Source organism: Mytilus edulis, chromosome 2 (assembly GCF_963676685.1).
Source record: "Mytilus edulis chromosome 2, xbMytEdul2.2, whole genome shotgun sequence".
In the NCBI taxonomy this organism is placed as follows: domain Eukaryota; kingdom Metazoa; phylum Mollusca; class Bivalvia; order Mytilida; family Mytilidae; genus Mytilus; species Mytilus edulis.
This window is the reverse complement of record NC_092345.1, coordinates 73,249,208-73,265,587: the sequence shown is the minus strand read 5'-3', so window position 1 is coordinate 73,265,587 and position 16,380 is coordinate 73,249,208. Positions and strand designations below refer to the sequence as shown.

At 33.4% G+C, this 16,380-nt stretch overlaps 1 protein-coding gene across 1 annotated transcript; it reads left to right on the top strand.

The window, feature by feature from the left end:
- Nucleotides 1-90: 90 nt before the first annotated feature.
- On the top strand, nucleotides 91-4,753 carry LOC139512894 (sperm microtubule inner protein 11-like). Its single transcript, XM_071300847.1, has 3 exons — nucleotides 91-438; nucleotides 2,450-2,585; nucleotides 4,159-4,753. The coding sequence occupies exons 1-3, from the start codon at nucleotides 189-191 to the stop codon at nucleotides 4,205-4,207; spliced, it is 435 nt and encodes a 144-aa protein (XP_071156948.1). The 5' UTR covers nucleotides 91-188; the 3' UTR covers nucleotides 4,208-4,753.
- Nucleotides 4,754-16,380: the final 11,627 nt, after the last annotated feature.

Below are 16,380 nucleotides of genomic sequence, written 5' to 3'. Positions count from 1 at the left end.
AATAGTGCTATCTACAATTGATATTTTTCTTTTCCCTCAAATTAAACGACTTTTCTCTAGTTTCGTTTTGATAAAATATAAATTTTATAATCTGGATATTTAACCGAAAATGTCAATGTAAACAAACTGCATAGCAACTTCTGACTGCTTCTGACAGCTAGACGGGCTCTCGTCTTATAGTTTACAAAATGTCTTTTTTCGGACTCTCTCAGCTAGGGTACCAAAATACGATACGAGAAGGCTCAGCTCGCTCTAAGGCTGATCCCCTAAGGTCAAAGACACAACTGGGATTTATTGCATTGCCGCCGTTACAGGACAAAAACCCTGCAAAAAGATCCATTGTTCCAATAAACCAAGTATCCGGATATGGTCCAGGACCACAAGGCTCACACGTAGAACATACCCGCATGAGAACGAAACATATCAGAAACCCACAAGGTATTTTGATATTTAGACCTCAATAAGTAAATTTAAAATCTGTACCGTACATGCACTATATATAGTCTATCACTCTATTGAACGAATTCTTCTGTCCCTATAATGCATATATTTTACTAAATTCCATTTGCCTTTTATTGATTTTGCTATTTGCGATTTTTGTGTGTGTGTCATATATATACAGCAGTGTCCATTCAAAACAGAAGATTCGCATTATTTATATATATATGGTATACAATTTAATTGCATGTTTACTCCATTTTCGCTGATTTTATACATTTTTCAGCCATACGTTTCTATAGGCAATAATAAATAAACGGGTTTCTATATTTTCATGTGCTATAACTCATTGGCGGATCCAGGGGGTTCCGGGGGTTGGATCCCCCCTTTTTTGGCCGATCAATGCATTTGAATGGGAGCATATAGTTGGACCCCCCCCCCCCCTTTTACTCTGGGTTGGGGACCCCTCCTTTTTAAAATGGCTGGATCCGCCCATGTGAATATGAATAATGATCTTTCTGAGTCTCGAAAATCCAGCTTGAATGAAAGAAGCATACATGTATGTAATAAATGTTAAAAAAAAAGTGTTGTTTTTTTTTAATTTATCTAGACTCAGAAAGAATTCGGGTGACTTCGACGAAAGGTGATTCTCCCCAACTGTGCCAATTTGACGGGCATATGCAGATGCCGAATTGACGAGGTGTCGATTTGATTTATTTCGATTCTAGTCAATTCGGCATCTGGTCACTTAGTCGGTACCCGGTATAGTCAATTCGGCACCTAGTCAATTTTAGACCTGATTAATTCGGCCCCCATGCAATGCCATGATTATATATAATTAATATAATTGTGTTTTCAAGTCAAATATTGAAGACTACAGGTTTTTTTGTATTTATTTTTTTATATCTGTCGATGTGTCAACGTACATTTGCCAAGCATATCTAACAGAAGTTCCAACGCACTGAAGGAACTTCTATTGCTTTAAAACTTCACATTGCTAGTAAACATGTTACATCTTTACAACTGCACAGTCACATAGCTAGTAAACATGGTGTCAGTCGTTTACTGTGCAAGTAAACAGGATGCAGAAAAAAACTATTTGATTACTATAATTAAACTTTACCCTTATCTGTGGGTAAAACAACAGCTAATTTGATGGCTTCTTTAATCAATTTAATTGGTCCCGCTATGACGTATCATATAAGTGCCGATTTTACTTGTACCCTAACACTATTATAAAATTCTAAATGAAGAATTTGATAGCCTTCAAAATGAATGAACATCGTTCTATGCATGTTTTACCAGCTATCATTGTCTATCAGCTGTCGATCCTGCAACATTTCTGTCGCAAACGCGATACTTAGTGGCCCTAGATTCCGTCGACGGAGGCGTTTACAGTTAGGTGCAGCCAGTATGTGGTTGAAGTTCTATTGAACATAAATCTCCAATTCAGATCTATGAAATTTGTACAGACTGAGAAGCTTGTTTATTACCAAAAAAAATAATGTATCCAGTGCGTCTGCGAAATTTGGGGATTTTTTTTTTTTATTTCTCCGTATGTAAATAAAGGCAACAGTACTGTAGTATACCGCTGGTCAAAAACTCGTAAATCTATGGACAAAAAACAAAATTGGGGTAACAAACTAAAACTGAGGGAAACATAAGAGGAGAACAACGACACAACATTAAAATGTAACATACACAGAAACGGACTAAAGCATTAGACAAAATCCGATATATATATATGTGGACTTAGTGACCATTATCGGTCAGCTCAGGCTCAATCCACCATTTTCTACATTTAAAAATGCCTGTAACAAGTCAGGTATATGACATTAACTGTTTTTGACCGTTCGTTTGATGTGTTAAAACATTTGATTTTGCCATTTGACTACGGACTTTCCGTTTTGTTTCCTCAGAGTTCAGTGTTTTTGTGATTTTACTTTTTTTTTTTTAGGTTAAAGTGTTTCAGTAGTTTAGTCATTTTTAACAAAGTTTTATTTTATAACAGAGCCATATGACATATACAGAATACCTCTAGGCACTTCACAACAATATGGATGGTGGCGAACTCGAGAACCTCTTAAACAAAACGAACCATGGACTTATGTCAAGCGTCAAGTTCACGTTAACAGTGAGATGACACGGTAAGATATATGATACAATAAAGTAGTAATCATCATAATACTGCATATAAATTCATACTTTTTTTTCGAAAATTTTATTATTGCGGACATTGTGCAGGGATAGATTTCGTAGACATACAAACTGGCATTCTTAGTGTTGATAGCATCTATTTTTCTATTGTATGTACCATTGCCTCACATCGAAATAATCAATCTCACATGCTCATCAAATGTTCAACATTCGCCATAGTTAATGCACGCAAAAATTGTCGAAACAACAATAATACTTCACTACTATATTCCATAATTTTATTATTCTAATGTTACACAACGCTTCATGTAGTAGTCATAGTCACTTTCGGTGTGAATGTACTCAATTGCGGACACTATAAAGTCTATGTAATATGATTTCAATAGATTTTAATTTTGGAAATTAATTTGAGTGTCTAAAAGCTTCATTCCGAAGAAAATGAAAGCATTAGTTGAAGTTGTTACTAAGAAAGTACTAATGATGAAGGATATATGATACGACAACTTTTTTTAAATCTTGTGTGTTGTACTCGTAGAGTTTCTTTAAAGATGATAATTAGGAGTTGGTTCACTAAAAACAAAACTTATGACTAAGATTGGTCGTATGTCCTGAACAATTCAGTGTACTCACGATTCAATCTTAGTCTTAAGTTTTTTTGTGAAACCGACTCCTGATGTTTGAACTAGCGAACAGCTTATGTTATTCGTGGTCAAGAGATGAATGTAAAAAAAAGAAGAAATGATTCGTGGCATAAGTTGGCTGTTTTATCAATGGCATTGTCAGTTTATTTTCGATCTATATGAGTTTGACTTTCCTTCTGGTATCTTTCGCCCCTATTTTTTGTCCTTATCAGCTTTCAATATTTAACAATTTTACGGCGTTGTGTACTAGTTTAATGCTTGAAGTATTGAGAAAACTATTGAATATTGCTTATTACGTATGCCTTTGTTTATATCATTGTTTAATAGCTGATGCAGTCTTAACATATATATACTAATCGAAAATGTAGGTCCTACCTCTTTAAAACATAACAGTATTGTAATGTCCAGATTAAGACCATTTTATTTTTCAAAGAGAATCGAAATTTTAAAAAACAAATGAGGGTGTATTTTTTTTTTCAAGCAAATACCTACTAGCAACTATATATAATACAAGTAAACGGAAACTACTCACCAACCGACCAGTAAGTAAAGATCTGAAAATGTGATTATGCATTTAAATCAAGTCGAACTATGTCAATAAAGGTTACATTTATTTTAAGGATTGTGCACACTTTTTATGCAATTTTACTCGCATTCTGTAGTGTAGGTCTTATCTATAAGAAAGAAGATGAGGTATGATTGCCAATGAGACAACTCTCGAGTGACCAAATGACACAGAAAATAACAACTATAGGTCATCGTACGGCCTTCAACAATGAACAAAGCCCATACATGTCTATATTCATCGGAGTTACACGTGATTGAAAGAAATTGTGTTAAAAAAACACAACACACCAACCGCATGACAAAAACACTGAAATAAAAATACTGTTTATTGAAGTTATCTTTATTATTTTTTCAGATTCGTAAACGAGATGAGCCTAACCAACAGAGAATTTACATTGTTCTAGGAAGTAGTTGATAGCTTTATTCGTCATTCTATATGTGTTCATTATTACTCATGTCAAAATATTTCTGACAGTATTGTTTATATCAGATTTTATTTCTACATTTGTTGTTACTTCACAGACTCAATATATTTGCCGTTTTTTTTTTTCTTTTCTTTTTGCTCAAGACCCTATGTGTGTGAATTTCTAAAAATTAATGTCTATATATTTTTCTCTTTAGTAGTCAGTAGTGAATATCGTTATTGTTGAAAGTTTTCCAACAACAATTATATATATGTTTTCTGCTACTGGAATAAAATTCCCATAGTGCAATCTTACATGTTGTAATACAGAAACCATGTACATAAGTTTGAGTTTTGTTCTCTTGTTCATTAAAAACAAACCATTACGTACAGTATTAAAGCTTTTACATATTATCAATGTACAAACTAAAATGCTTATAGTTTCGACTTTTGTAAGTTTAAATACTTGAACAGTCATTTTTTTATAGATTTTAGTTTGTATTTCGTTTGTTGACGTACGGTTATATTAAAATATTTGATAATTAGACTTTTATCTTATTTTACATATATTTAGAAAAATGTGTTTAATACCATTTGAAATTCGACTATACTAATCCCAATTGGGAACGGAAATTTTTAGGTGATGTATATTTCTTCTTCTTTCAGTTTCTACCGATCCGCCAATTATTGAAGATTATTCGCTGGGTGTCGACTATAAAATTTTAAAATAAATTACATGGTAACCAGAAAAAAAGTCACAAAATTAAAAATCTAAATAATGTATATAGATAAAAGAAGATGTGGTACCAGTGTCCAATGAGACAACTCTCCATCCAAGTCACAATTTATAAAAGTAAACTATTTTAGGTCAAAGTACGGTCTTCAACACCGAGCCATGGCTCACCCTGAACAGCAAGCTAGAAAGCTATAAATTCTGCCAATATAACAAAAAGTTAAAGTGGGTGTCATTGGGATCTTAGCGTGACGCGGGAATGCCGATTTTTTGTAAGCGTGACACGTGAAAGTCAAATTATTGTGTCGTGAAAACGGGAAAATAGGTCTAGCGGGACCCGGGAAATGACTAAAAAACGAGAATTGCTTACGTACATAGTGTAAGCGGGATATGGGAATCTGACAAAACAGTAAACGGGATCCGGGATCGGAACCCCCAAATGAGACCCCCGTTAAACACTTTAGGCATATTTGAAAATTGACATGAAACATGTGTATGAAATCATAGAGAAATGTGTGATCACCGTGTATCATCAGTACACCGGATATTGGTACCAAGCGGGCATGATCGATTTTGACCTTACAAGGTAACAAAGATCTTTGTTTTGCTTTATCAATATTTAATGTACATTTCTCAACATTTGAAATTCCTGCTCCCAAATAATTTTTGCATCGATTTTTTCTTATTCATAAAACAACTTTGATATTCAAATAAGAACAATTAACTTGTTCATGCGCAAATAGTTGTGAAAGTCAACACCCACTTTCAATTTCAATACAGTTGTTGAGACATTTACATGTTTTATCTGAAAGAAACCTAATACAGGGCAACAGTAATAGTTACCAATCATAAACCTACCTGTGATTACTTATTCCTTGAAACTGTTTGGGTAATAAACGAGTATATATATATAAATAAAGTTTTTGTGTACGGTGTACAACAACTTAACTATGCACCGGACATAAGAATTTATGTGGTCAGCTAAACACCGTACACGACGCTTCTTTAGGGATAAAATATCAAATAATAACATATGTATGAAAGATTTCAATGCCAATTATTGAAACAGCTATACTTATTACACACACACATTGACCTCCTATCAGAAAAAGAGTTGCAATGAATATAGAATTATATCGGATGAGACGAGGGCCAGCTTCTTTTACACATGCTTTTAGTAATCCCTCTTGTTTTGGGGAAATAATGAGACATCTCTAATCATCAACCTACGACTAAATCATTTCTTAAAACAGCAATTATGTTTAGATTGAAGTACACATTGATATTATGTGAACAAAACAAAAATGTTTCGTTACCGTGTAAGATCAAATCGCTCACGTCCGCTTGGTTAGTACCTATATCCGCTGTACGATGATACACGGTGGTGATACTGCTTGTTAAAACCGGTCGATTATAGATATGTAACCTTTAATAACAAAAAAGTGCATCTGATTTTATGTTTACTCTGAAAGATATCAGAAACCGTTTCATGAGTAACGAGATACAATTTTCAATGAAAGACTATGGAGTTATCTCGCTTACAACGATTGACTACTTGGTTGGCGAATTTACACTGATTAACTTTTCTAACGGAAGATTGACGATAAGTGGAGGTATGATTATTGTTTATGTACTTCCATATATGTTTTAAAATCTTTTAACTATACGGTTTTTTTTTATCTTCCATAAAAAGATGACCGTGATTACAAATTTTTGTCGAGCCTGCGACTTTTGTCGCAGAAAGCTCGACATAGGCATAGTGATCCGGCGGCGGCGTTAGCTAACTTCTTAAAAGCATAGTATTTTAGAAGGTGGAAGACCTGAATACTTCATACTTTGTTAGCGGCAATAAGTGAAATTAGGCATTAAGCTTAAATCCTAGGCAATAAGCTAACGCCTAGGCAGTAAGTCTATAGCCTAAATGTTTCGGGGCCTTTTATGGTTGTCTATGCGGTATGGGCTTTGCTCATTGTTGATGGTCTTACGGTGACCTATAGTTGTGAATTTCTGTGTCATGTTGGTCTCTCTTGTGGAGAGTTGTCTCATTGGCAATCATACCACATCTTCTTTTTATAATAACATATAGTAGTCTCAGGTTTCATATTAGAATTGAACAAACTAATTGTAAATAGTTAAAGTTAGATATATAATCGTGCATCTTTTATAAAATACTGAGTACTTCAAATAATTTATTTTATTATTGCAATTACAGTAACATACTAGGTTTGAAAATGAGAAAAAGAAAAAAATCTTGTTTTACCGATGCAAAATTACAGGGCCCATTTTCATCATTAATATAAAACAAAGAGCAGATTGCTCTGAGGGATACGATTACCATTGTTTCATTGACACATGTATGCATGTAGCTGGATAATATTATTTTCAAAACTAATTAAAATGACAAAGAGACATGTAAAATAGTTACAAAATAGCCAAACCCGGATAAAAGTGTATGAACAATTTAATTAGGTCTATTGTGTTTTATTTTTGTACTATCAATACCAAGTTTACTTTCCACAGCAGTCACTGACTGACTCAGAGTGAGAGATGTCAGAGAAGGTATTTTATTTCACTCATTGGTTATATTATATTTTATTAAGTGTCTGTTAGCGATGCGCCGACGTATAGTCATCAATGTGCTGATTGATCGTCGTATGATGTAGATGTAGATTTCAATTCGTATCTTATCACCTTTTTTCCTACGTTAATTCTAGGAGGAACCCCATTCCTAACTCTTTAAATATTTAATTTCCTTTGGATCAGTCATCATGGCTCCTTTCCGAACACATTTATCGGTTTAAATTGCATTCGTTTTTAATATAATACGACGTTTATTGACAGAACCAGCTAATACTCGACGTCTTGTTTATATTCAGAATTCACGGAAGGTTAATTAGTGTAAATGTGTATTCATATGGTTTTTTGTTTAAATGTACTTTAATCATTCTAATCATTTTCTGTGCTTTATTTTGTAATTCATTTGATTGTATAGCTCAAATTTTGATTGGTTAATAAAAAAAAAATTATCTATCTACTGCCGGAAGGGAGACAACTCGAAACGATAATATGGAAGACTCCATTTCGCCTGAAGGGGTGTTGTACGATGTGGAATATATTTATTTTAATCTAAATGATGCATATGATCTAAAATTATTCAACAACAATAACCCTCAATAGCAGACATACATAGAAAAGATCCCATGAGTTATAAATTAATTAATTGAGTGGGGAATCCAGAGCAACCATTCAATCTAAAACCCCTTAAAGTCAACAAAACTATACGCATGCGCATAATTTCCAAATCAAACCCTGGGGCAAGATATATTAAATGCTTATCAAACGACCTAGATGGTTCTCAATTTCTTTATGGAAGTACAATCTCAAATATCAGTTTCATAACGGTAACATATAAGAAAAACTCCACTTCAGTTCTTATATGACAGAAATAGATTTATCGGTATTCAGAGAACTCTCGCATTTTATCAAAACTGGGAATTCCCTCTGACGTGTTTCTAAATTAATAACTACACTAAATATAAATACTGCTTAATTCTGATTTTCCGTGTTGTTAAAAACACGCATCGAAGTCAAGGGAATTATCAAACATGAAGATTATGAAAAGAACATTATAGGAAAGTTGATTAAGTTCAATCCCTTTGTTTGTTTTTACCTTTTAAAGCAAGACAATCATAAGAATCTGAGATGTTCCTTAATGTTTAGAATAAAACGATTGACGTGAGGGAAATTGCTCTGAGCCACCGGTATAAGTCTACAGATTGCTTGAAAGCAATCGTATCCCAAAAACAAGATGTGGTATGATTGCTAATGAGACAATTGTCCACAAGAGACCGGAAATAAAATCACTAATAAAATATGTTATTTATATTAAAACGCATCGAATAATAATTTAAAAATATGAAAACTTGATAGAAATTTGTGTTAAAATCATTTTGTTATCACAAGTTGTGGAACTGTTAACAAAGAAAATTTACTTATCCAATACAAAATATGGAAAATGTTGTGAGCACAAAATCATATCTTAATTTTGTCTACTTTTGACCAGTTTAAACTAGCTCGTCTAGTGAAGTGTACAAATTTTGAAATAAATATTATAATTGTTCTATAGAATCTCTCCCATTTTTTAAATGGATACAATCACTTTTTTTTTTTAAATCTACTTAATATTTTGTAATACCAAAAAAACATGAAAAAAGTATGAATTAATTCTGTTTTTTAACTATTAAAATTACTAAATAAACTTACTTTTGAAGATCTGTCAAATGAATGTATATTTATACATGAAATTTTCGAAATATAATTAAGAAACGACTTTATGTCCAGAATAAATCACCAAATATACATGAATTCCAGAGTTTACTTATTGCCTAAAATTATGTTCGGCAATAGGATGAATAAACATCATCAGATTTCAGGAAATAAGCTTAATGCCTGAAAATTTCAGGCAATAACTTAATGCCTAGGCGTTAGCTTATTGCCTAGGATTTAAGCTTAATGCCTAATTTCACTAATTGCCGCTAACATATAGATGCCTCATGTTACATGCCCAATGTCCTTGACCTCATTTTCATGGTTCAGTGACTACTTGAAAAAACTCGTTAAGATTTTTTGTAATGTTAAATTCTCTTTTATTATAAGTAATATGATAACTATATTTAATATGTGCGTACCTTGCAAGGTCCTCATGTCCGTCAGACAGTTTTCACTTGACCTCGACCTTATTTCATGGATCAGTGAACAAGGTTAAGTGTTGGTGGTCAAGTCCATATCTCAGTTACTATAAGCAATAGGTCTAGTATATTCGGGGTATGGAAGGACTGTAAGGTGTACATGTCCAACTGGCAGGTGTCATCTGACCTTGACCTCATTTTCATAGTTCAGTGGTTATAGTTAAGTTTTTGTGTTTTGGTCTGTTTTTCTTATACTGTATGCAATTGTTCAACTATATTTGGTGTATGGAAGTGTTTTATGATCTTTATGTCAGTCGCGTAGGTTTTATTAAACCTTGACCTCATTTTCACGGTTCGTTGCTCCGTGTTAAGTTTTTGTGTTTTGGTCTGTTTTTCTTAAGCAATAGGTCAACTATATTTGTTGTATGGAAGAATTCTTACCTGTACATGCCTGCCTGGCATGGTTCATCTGACCTTGCAGGGGCGTAGCTACCCGGACGGCGGAGGCACGACAGCACATGCATCCACGTCGTTTTCACAAAAAAAAAAAAAAAAAAAAAAAAAACAGAAGAGAGATGAGTTGGTCAATCGGAATCAGACAGCGTGATGCATGTATTATCATGATTATGATATTTATTTAACGTTTGGAGACTGTTAGTGTTGGTGTCTTTTCCGTCTATCCTGGATATTAGTTTGACAACCTAGATACAAGTGTTGATGAAGCTGTTCATGCAGAAAAAGATCGTAGCTCCGCAGTTGCATGCACATTGATTCGGCATGCAAAAAAGAAATGGCAAAATATTTTTTTTTATAATATTGAATGCTAAAAGAAACACCTATGTTGTCATTTTTTTAATTGATGAAATATCATTAAATAAAAACATTTGGTTTCAAAAATTTTTTTTTTATTTTTTTTTTGAGATTATGACAATATCGGAAGGTAACTTGTATCTTTTACAAGATTTGAATTTGTAATACTCAGTCTAAGATATGTAGTTTTGGGGCACATTTTACAGTGTACAGTTCATCAGTTTGCAGTTTGGAATGAGATGTACCAATCGACATTAGAATTATCAGATCCCTTCGATATCGTTGAAAATATGCCGAGGCGATGTGGTTGACAGACTACCGGAGCCAATCACCCTGCAACCGTGCTGCAACCACGCCAAAACAGTATTGGAAAGTCTAATTATTTTTTGCGTTCATAGACCATATGATAAGGGAACTGGAGAGTGGAGTCGCGTCAAGTTATCAGAAAATCACTTCTTTGCGCTGTATCTGCTTCATCGTGTTGTAGGAAATATCACAAACGAACAAATCTCAATATTGTCTGAGACATACGAAACTGACCTCTGGCATGTAATTTTGACGAATTCAATTTGGAGTTCGCTCGATGCCGAACAAGTAGGCCTACGCTGGTTTATAACATCTCGCGAGTGCTACCATGCCATGATGGCCCTGAGATCTATCAGTCACGGTACTACGTATGTAATTGAAAACAAATGTACGATCAACAATGAACAACGACATTTACATAGCATTACTACATATTCATCGGGATTTCAGTGTGAATGTTGACAATAGAGAAGTTTGTTTCTGCCCAGACCCGAAGAGCAGATTTTGGACAATTTTGAGTAAATTCTGTATCACAAATATGTGTTGTTTATGTATTACTATATTCAGAAGATTTATAAATAGTTTTACATTCATAAATTTTTATCTACATATAGCTCCTCTTTTGACCGTCCTATGACCGAAAACAGAAAAAAAAAAAAATTCTGCATAATAGGGTCCCAAAAATTACTTGCTTCCATCTAGCTACGCCCCTGCCTTGACCTCATGATCGTGGTTCATTGGTCAATGCTTTGTTTTCTTGGTTTATGTTAAGTTTATGTGACAGTTTTATATTTAGGACTATCAATACAATATCAATGATTATTAAGAAGGCGAGACATTTCAGCGTGTGCACTCTTGTGTTTGCTCCGTTCCATTTTATGATGCAGCTGAATTTCCTCTTATAATTAAGATTGTTATAATAATTACGTTTTGAAATTTTTTCTTTCCGAAATTGCGAATGAAATATTCTGGTTATCAGTAGCTTTTCCCTTCAATATTCAATATGATTATTTCAAGAATGCCAAAGAGTAAGGTTTGAAACGAGACAATTTTTTTTATCATTGCAATGAAAGCTCATTATAAAAACTCAATGTATTCCTTCTCCATGTAAACGTAAGAATCTGGTTTTTGTTGACGTAACTTAATCCATATTTGACACAGTACGTTTTCTACAGTTGGAATAAAGAAAAGATGGGCATGCACCATAAGTAAACTTTTGTCATAGTTATCTTGTGTGGATAACAGGTAAACATTAGATAAGTGAAAATAAGTTTAAGATATGAAAGAATATCAACAAAAACAAAATAGACCAAAATGCATCCATTCACCAACCGTCTGTAAACTGGACAGTTTGTCTCTTTTTATGGTGAAAATTTCAAAATAATAAGTCATGATTACAATCACAGTTCAATACTGTCAAACGACCAATCATAAGACCATCCTGCCATCAGTAAATGGTTACCATCTCAAAGGTATCTAGTTATTGTTTCAATTTATATATGTGATCTATATAAAAAATACAAAAATAAGGAGATGTGGTATGATTGCCAATGAAACAACTATCCACCAAAGTTCAAATGAAGTGGATGTAAGCAATTAACGCTAAGGCCTTCAACAATGATTAATTCTTTTAATAATCTTAGTTAGTTGACTTTGGTTTTATATAAAATTGTTTATTCTTAGGTATGCATGTGGAAGTACAATATCTTAAGACTAAATCTGTGTAAAGTTCATGGGCTACATTGGAGGGGTTATACACGAATCCGAACAAGAGAAAACTGCTGACAACGTAAATGGTCGTTATAACTTATCGGATACGACCTTTTTATATATTCAATACAAACCTGTTAAATGCTGAAATGTCGTTGTAGTATTCCCCATGCACAGGGTACTTACAATTCAGTTTTTTTTTTATCAACATGATGCAAAACTTCTTTTTATGGATGCTGAATTTTTAATGTATTTTTATAAACAATTTATATTAATTGAGAGACATTCTTAGTCAAAACAAACAAGCTATCGAACTTAAAAGAAATAAAATTAAGTAGAGAAAAAATATGAAAATTGCTGTTGTATTATTCAACTATATCATTTATAGATTTGGATATGTTTTTTTCAAACTTTGTACAAAAATTACAGCAAATGAGACGATTTTTTTTTCATTATGGTTAATTTCTCTTTTTGACGGTGACGTTCCTTTGGTACCTTATGTCACTGGCGTCAACGTGATGATCGTAACTGCAGTTATGTTGTGTATATTTCTCAACTCATTCTCTGTCCGTCAGGGTTTCAAGGGTAGGGACGTTCATTGAATGTCATCTGAAGTTTATTTAACTACCACAATCAAATGTAAACTTTTCAGAGGCGGATTTAGGGGGGGCCAGGGGGCCCGGGCCCTGGTCCCCCCTTTTTGGAAAAAAAAATGGTTGCTTATATAGGGAATCATTGAAGCGTGACTGGAGCGGGCCCCCTCTTAGGTCAGGACTTATGAAAATTTCTGGATCCGCCACTGCTTTTGCACTAAAAGAATTTCACAGATACAAAAATCATTGGTTATGAAGATTTGCTGTACCTGTAAAATTCTTTTTGTCAAAAGAATATCATCATTCCTTTTTTTATTTTTTTTATTTTATGTGGTTTATAAATAGAGCACATAAAATATGTGATCTATATATGTAAACTCATTGATCCTTTGGAATATTTTTTTCTATTTCTGAATTTGGTTCTGCTGGGTGAAACAAATACAGAGGGAAGTATCATTAATTTTTACGAAAGTTGTTGAAAATACTACAATTAATTTTTTTTCTCTAAAACAAGAACCTTATTGAATGGCAAACGATTCTTCTATTATTGCACAGCCAGCATGCTGATTCTAAATATCTATTTTTTGTTATTTGCATGGTTGCCACTCAAATATTCTTTTATTACAGTTTTTCTAATAACAACCTTTAGCTTCAGCTTGGTGGTAAATGATAAGCATTGTAAAAACATGTGTCATTTTAACCTAAAATGACACGCTTAAAGGATCAAACAGCTAAATGTGGATTTATAGTTTCAATATTATGTGTAGAAAATTGTCCCCGTGGGTGAATTTTAAATCTGAAAATATTAAACGATAAATTCATACATATGCTTATTTGTAATAACAGTAGAATATTTAACACGAATCGTATTTTGTATATCGAACCATATTCGAATGGTTATAGTAAACTGATTATTTCTGCCTAGGCTTCGAGTTCTAATGGGACATATATATGGGTGCGCAATCAGTTATGGAAGTTTACTGACCCATGCACAAAGCTACCAGTGTAATGTTAAAGCAACGAATTTTTTTTTATTGCAGGGTATAGTTTGATTGAAAAGTCCACATTTTCATACATTTTTACCGAATGTATACAAATAGGTGCCTTTGATCAATTTTATGACGAGACACTAGACCTAATCTAATTTGGCACCCAGTTTCTCGTGCAACACATCATAAACGGCGAGACTTCAGCGTGTCTAATGGGTCATATGCACAACCATGTCAGAAGTCTCAACTATGGACACCGTGGAAAAGTGATGTTTTTTACTCAACGTTTGATAAAGTTGAATATCATTGATTCACATTATACGAAAACCCACATCTACCGAATACAGAAGAAGTTGTCAAAGATCTGCAAAACTATACCACCTGTTCAAAATGTACTGAGGGTCGGCCGCCACCAATCAAGGAGACGATATTAAACAACAACAAAAAACGATCAGACACAGAGTACAATAAACATACTAAATTTAAAAGGGAAAGACATACATCTTCATTTGACATCCACGCAAAAAGAACTCTGGTGTAACAAACCATACAGTAAATGTTGTCTAATGACAATCGTATCACATCTCCCTATTTAAAAATGTATGTCCAGATGCATTCAGTTACATTTCAGGCATACATAGACATTGAAAAAGGACAAAATTATACGATCAGATCAGGGGTTTTTTTAGTTTAGTTTAAATATATCTTATTTGTTTAAAGAAAAATGAATCAGACACAAGTAAAACATACTTATAAAGTCTTCTTCACAATACAATATATATATAATAATACAAATTGAACGTGAGTATTCATTATATGATAACAAACAACTTAAATATTTCTAGACTATACTGAAAAAAGGAGAGAACGATAGAGATTAGGAAAATGATAATGATGATGATGTGCGTTTTACATATGATACTATACTACGAGGAATCTTTTTGATATATTTTGAAATTGAATACTTGTTTAACAATTTGCACATTTTGGTCATAGGACAGAGTTTCTTTTCCAAAACCCAATAGTTTTTAGTCCAAATCGCAGCCTTCGGGAAGCCAGCTGAGACTATTAAACAGAGTATATAGCCCTTTTATTAACTGATTAAGATATAGAAAGGACAATCAAAGAAATAATGGTACATGTCCTCAATATCCAAACCACATTTACATTTTGGATCACATATGATGTTAGCTCTAAACAAGTCACAATTCAATTTAAAAGGATGCCGAACATCTAAATTGTATTAAGATTATATTCAATTTTCTTGGACCATATAAATAATGTTGAGATATATTGTCATTTCGAATGTCGTGGTTTGTAAATTCTACTTGAATTTTGATAACGAGTCTACATTTTGTTTGTTCGCAAGGGATCTTGTATCGGTAGACGCTTCAATGTGTGGCCAGACATCAAAAGCGTTTTCTTCTGTGAGAGCAGAATCGGGAACAACAGGACTTTGCAAGAAATACGATTGCCGGAGAGTTGCATCGTAAAAATAAACAACGAATAATCTCCTGTTCAAACCAAAAAGGTAAAAGAAAAGGCGAGATAAGCCCCAGTCCATACTCCCAATCAAAGAAGTATAAAGGGCAAGGTGAAGTCCCCTGTACAACAAAAAGATCAATTTGCCAGCATAGACTCATATTAGTATAGTTTTCTTGGTGTTATCAGCTGGATGTAAACATGCAGAATTTTACAACAGTTTTGAAAATTCATACACCCTGAGGCCCTGCCCTAACTCGACGATAAGCTTTATAATGTGAATTGAAGCTGATATTTAACAATTTCAATATGCAGGCAACCTGATAATTTGTATTAAGTAAGTTAACGTTAGCCAATGAAACGGTCTTAGGGCGCGAGAAAAGACCATGCAGCATATAACTGTCGAAGAACCAATTTTATACATCATGGCAAATGAAAACGATAAGATTTTTTCAATAATGTCTTAGATTGGAGTCTAAATTATCCTGTTTACCGAAACAGTGTGAAGTTGTTCAGATTTTCACTCAAGAACAACAAAACATGTCATATTCCCTATTTTGAACTAGTCTGGATTTGTATTTAGTGGCGGACGGTGCATAAACAGCATCAGGCGCTCTGCTTATCGACGCACCATGCAGTCTCCATTGCGTTGGTGTTTTTTTTTATTCTGTTGGTCATGGTTGGTATTTTCAAAATAGATTAATGGCATTAATGATTTGAACAGCGATTACTACAGTTGTCTCTTCAAATTATACAAGATAATTTTCCCTGTCAATTTTCAATCCATACAAATTTCGGAAGTGGCCTCAGTTTTATCTCGGTGGTGTCCGAGGATAATATTTGTTTGAACGTATATATAACTA